Source organism: Scomber japonicus, chromosome 7 (assembly GCF_027409825.1).
Source record: "Scomber japonicus isolate fScoJap1 chromosome 7, fScoJap1.pri, whole genome shotgun sequence".
Classification (NCBI taxonomy): Eukaryota; Metazoa; Chordata; class Actinopteri; order Scombriformes; family Scombridae; genus Scomber; species Scomber japonicus.
In genome coordinates this window covers 16,231,930-16,236,809 of record NC_070584.1, presented here as the reverse complement: position 1 = coordinate 16,236,809, position 4,880 = coordinate 16,231,930, and the positions used below count along the sequence as shown (strand labels likewise).

The 4,880-nt window shown below is 42.6% G+C and overlaps 1 protein-coding gene across 1 annotated transcript; it reads left to right on the top strand.

The window, feature by feature from the left end:
• Positions 1-1,804: 1,804 nt before the first annotated feature.
• Positions 1,805-3,623, top strand: dmrta2 (DMRT-like family A2). Its single transcript, XM_053322532.1, has 2 exons — positions 1,805-2,270; positions 2,743-3,623. The coding sequence occupies exons 1-2, from the start codon at positions 1,805-1,807 to the stop codon at positions 3,621-3,623; spliced, it is 1,347 nt and encodes a 448-aa protein (XP_053178507.1).
• Positions 3,624-4,880: the final 1,257 nt, after the last annotated feature.

Genomic DNA, 4,880 nt, shown 5'->3' with positions numbered 1-4,880 from the left:
AAGGCTACAATAAAACTGTTATTTTTCTTATTAACTTTATGATATTGGGATGTAACATATGATTAGCTGAGAATATATCACTATAAATGCTTAGCTGGCAATAAATATGTTGTCTGTACATAATATACATTTATAATAATTATTTGGAGGAATCCGCGTGTCTATTACGAAAACAACAACAACAACAACAATTTAAACAATTAAAAAATGTTGATTTTTTTGTTGGTTTATTTCTGTTATTCATGCAATCATCAAACAATCAGCGGAGCCAGAACAAATGATTGTCAAATACTGTTAGTATTGTTTGGCGGCACAGAGAGAAGAAAAACTGAAGAACAATTATTGTTTTATTTTTAATAGGCCTACCTTTTCTTTAAACACAACAGACAGAAACTATTGCGTGGATCATTTTTAATTAATATATGTTTATTTTTAAAGTGCATTTCCAAGTGTTCCTTGTTTCAAATTGTATTATTTCTAAGAAATTGAAAGAAACGAATGAAAGACATAAAAACGGGAGTATGTCGGCTTATTTAAATCCACACAACCAACAGCTTCACACATTTAACGAAAATAACATGTTTAATGTTACTGACAAAAGTACAGCGCGAGACTATTTATTTGGAGGAAATGTTTCCATTGAAGTAAATGAATGTCCTCACAGTCACACGAATAACAATATATTCCATCCTGTAATAATCATTTGGACGACCATTTATAAAGGTGGACGACGGTGTGTTTCACCACCAGCCGCGGGCACCGTTCAACACCACTGGATATGATCACTTTCTGCACTTGATAACCTGCATAGACTTTTTTTTTTAAAAAGACAGAGCAAACTTTACATCTTCTTTAATCAATAAAATAAATGATACTTACCTTCCAGGCTGATGAGATTACAGTCACGCATCATCTTTATTTGGGGGAAAATACAAATCTTAAACTGGGCTGTAATTAGCAGTATAAATACATTTAGACGCAAGGATGGCATAAACAAACAAACATGTTGCCAAATGATACAGGACACAAGTTCAAATCTTACAAAACAAAAGAATGAAACTTTTCCTTCATTTTTAGTGCTATTGTTATATTTCAGTGTCCTATTTGGCGATATCTAGCCTATCTTGCGATGATGAATCTTAAGGCCCGTTGCTTTGCCCGATTAATGGGACTGAAATATTCTTTCAAATCTATAAAAAATATTTTTTTGGAAATACACAGAATCGATTAGAGCTTTCCCGGAACTCCCTTCAGATTCTTAACACTTGATATTTGGAGGAAAAAAAGAACTCAGGTGGACACAGTTGAAAAAAAGAGGCAAGCCAATCAGATTGCTCCTTCCCCCTTTGGCCAATGACAGACGCCACATTGTTGTCAAATTTGTCTAATGAAAACGTAGGAGCAACAATAGAGAGGGGAGAGAGGATCTGTAGCCTATCCGCTGACAATCTCTGGAGGAAGTTAGTGTCTCAGGCTGCGGCGAGTAGCAACCTCGGCTCCTCCTGGAACACTTTTAACTTTGTGTCGAAGCGGGAACGATCGCTCTTCTCGGCTCCTGTCCTTTTTGGATTTAAAGTCGACTGTGATCATTATTTCAGCAGAGTCCTTGAACACTTTATATCGTTGTGATCAGAGCGTTTTCCTGCATGATAATCTCGCCAGTAGACAGACATCGTTGACTTCACCTGTTGCACAGAGATGTTGAGAACCGCTGAGCAGCTGTGATCGGCTGAACATTCACATCAAAACGACGTTTTCTTGTTTCTAGTAAGTCTTAAGTGAGAAATCAGTGAGAGGAGCACGCATGGATCTCAGACAAGAGCTCCCCACTGTCTCCTCTGCCTCTCAAGTCCACCCAGGAGCAGTAGCGGCCGCTGCTGCCTCAATCCCGGTGTCCATGTCCGGCAACCTGCTACGGGGCCCTCCGCTCATCTTGCGTGCTTCGGACAAGTATCCCCGCACCCCGAAGTGTGCCCGCTGCAGGAACCACGGCGTTGTTTCAGCGCTGAAGGGCCACAAGCGCTACTGTCGCTGGAAGGACTGCATGTGTGCTAAATGCACCTTGATCGCAGAGAGGCAGCGGGTCATGGCCGCACAAGTGGCTCTGCGTCGGCAGCAGGCTCAGGAGGAGAACGAAGCCCGGGAGCTACAGCTGCTCTACGGCACGGCGGAGGGACTCGCCCTGGCCGCCGCCAATGGCATCATACCTCCACGTCCAAACTACGAAGTGTTCAGCTCTGTCAGCAGCGAGAGCAACTCAGGTGAGTGGAGCAGCTGCACGCATGAATATCAATGTTTCTAAGTGTTGTTGTGTGTTGTTTTAGAGCAGTGTATAAAAACCTCCAGGCTCCAGCTGTTTTAGAAATCACGGACCTGAGAGGGTTATTAGCCCTTTTATAACGCATTAGTCAGGTGAATGCAGTTAAATAGCTGTTGTCAGCTTTTTAATTATTGGACTAGAATCAGGTCATTCATATTAAATTGTTATAGACCTGTTTTGAGTGTGTAGTGTGTCTGCTGATATAAAACTGACGGGATTACTGTTAAAACGTGTCCTGCAGTCACAGGTGCACAGGTGAGCTTCATTGCTCATATGATTGCAGGTTCCTCCACTCTTGCGGAGTCATTGCGGTTATATTTTAGGCCTAGCCTACTGTAACGGTGTGTGCACTCATGTTTTTGGCACTTGACATGTGTTGTGTCTCCTTTCTAAGCATTGTGATTTTCTGGTTGTGTCAACAGATTCAAGTAAGTACGAGCTATTTTCAAAGAGCCAGCTGTCTGGATCCGTCACCTCTCAGCAGACTGCGGGGAAACCGGCGTCCACCGAAAGTGACTCGGCCCCGGGCATTTCGTCCCCGGACGGCCGACACGGAGGTTCGGGCTCAGAGAACGGAGATAGCGAGTCTTTCATCAGCTCTCCGGTGTCAAAGCCCTTAAAAGACGGCGAGGAGACACCTGGGTCCGTCAGCTCCCTCGGCTCGGATTCTGGTTCTGAGACCGATAAAGACGATCCGGAGCCCTCCCCTTCCTCCGCGGCCTCCAGGCACATGAACGCCATCGACATCCTGACCCGAGTGTTCCCCAGCCACAAGCGGAGCGTCCTGGAGCTCGTCCTGCAAGGCTGTGGTAAGGACGTGGTGCAGGCCATCGAGCAGATCCTCAACAACAGCGGGGCTCAGGGCGCCAACAAGGCCGGGTCAGATGAGGCATGGACGGCGGAAAGGATGCTGCAAAGCGCGCAGCAGCCTCCGTCGTCCTCCGGATCCACAACCGCCCCGACGAGGCCCATGTTACCCGGAGCCATGACGCTGAGTAACCGCTCTGCGTTTTCACCTCTGCAGCCCAACGCCCCGCACTTCGGCGCTGACCCGGGTACCTATCCTCTGGGTACCCACCTGGGACTGAACCCCCTGCGTCTGGCCTACTCCGCACACAGCCGGGGACTGGCTTTCATGACGCCCTACTCCACCACCGGGTTGATGCCCACCCTAGGTTTCAGACCCCCGATGGACTATGCCTTTAGCGACCTGATAAGGGACAGGACAATGTTACACAAGGAGCAAGGCTATGCCAGCGGCCTGTACGGCCCTTTGGTCAACAACACGCCGGATAAACAGTGAGGCTGCTGGACTGACCATTAGAGACAAACTCCATTGTATTTGTAGCCACAAGTGTTGAATATTCTGGCAAAAATCTGTGATGCGTTTTGGCTATGGGCGACTGTACATAATAGGATTATCTGGCTTGTAGTCAAATGGTCTGAGAGGAGCGAAAAAAACTTAACTTACTTATGTGTAATTTTCAAAAATGATTTTATATGTTACACTACAACAGTCTGGATGACATTTCCCATGTATGAACCTAATTATGCCATCAATGAAATAACTGAAAAGATATTTATAGATTCCAAATTATGATCAAACTGGAAGTAACAAGTGAACCCAGTCAATGCACAAAAAGGCTGAAACTACACACAGATGCTTTTATTGCTGATGTTCATGTTAACTCTGCAGGATTTAGGATAATAAAAAAAGAGTTATGACTATTTAAAGCCCATCAAATTTTGCAACTGGTTGATAAAACTTAAGTTAACACAATTTTCACACTCAACCTTCAAATATGCATTTAAGTTATTACAACATGTATCCTTCGGATGTTAACCCTTTTAAAGATTTTCCTGTTGTAAAAGTTGAACTAATGATGTGTGCCATCCCTCTTTTTCTTATGTATTATTTCACTTATCTCACCTTTTTCTTTTTAGTTCTTTGTCCAACTGCCTGTATTATATATTGCATTTAGTACTATGAAATGCTATGCTATATTTGACTCTTCATTTATCCTTTAGTCAGCTCAAATATTTTGTGACAAAGTGCTAAATCAAGTCAATTCCTCTTCAGATGTTCCACGCTGTGCTGTCACATTGTATGAATATGATGGAAATAAATGTTATTTTAAAGAAAGTGGAAAATAATAATAATTATTATCATTATTACTGCTGTTGTGACTGTTGTGAGAAAATTATCCACATGTAAAATCATTTCAGAACACATGTAAAAACAAAGTGTCGCGATGCATCTGCTGGAACCTTCCAGATGTGTCAAAAAAAAAAAAAAAAAAGTAGGCCTCGGACAAGTAAAATCATTTGTTTCTGCACATGAAGACGAAAAAACACACTTCAAGACAGAAAATCCAACCCAGTAAAATTATCGATGCGTGAAAGATAAATAAATATATATATATACATTTTTATTTTTTATTTTTTTACCAATTTAACAGACTGCTTATTGCACACACCAACAGAGGATGAAGATATAGACAGACAATAACTGACATTTCATAAAGCATCCCCATCCATCCACTTTTTTTTCATTGAATAA

Excerpts from the sequence above, each read along its gene's own strand:
- dmrta2 (XM_053322532.1), top strand. The coding sequence starts at position 1,805 with ATGGATCTCAGACAAGAGCTCCCCACTGTCTCCTCTGCCTCTCAAGTC. Across the intron at positions 2,271-2,742 it reads GAGCAACTCAGGTGAGTGGA|ATTCAAGTAAGTACGAGCTA; the intron begins GCAGCTGCACGC and ends TTGTGTCAACAG.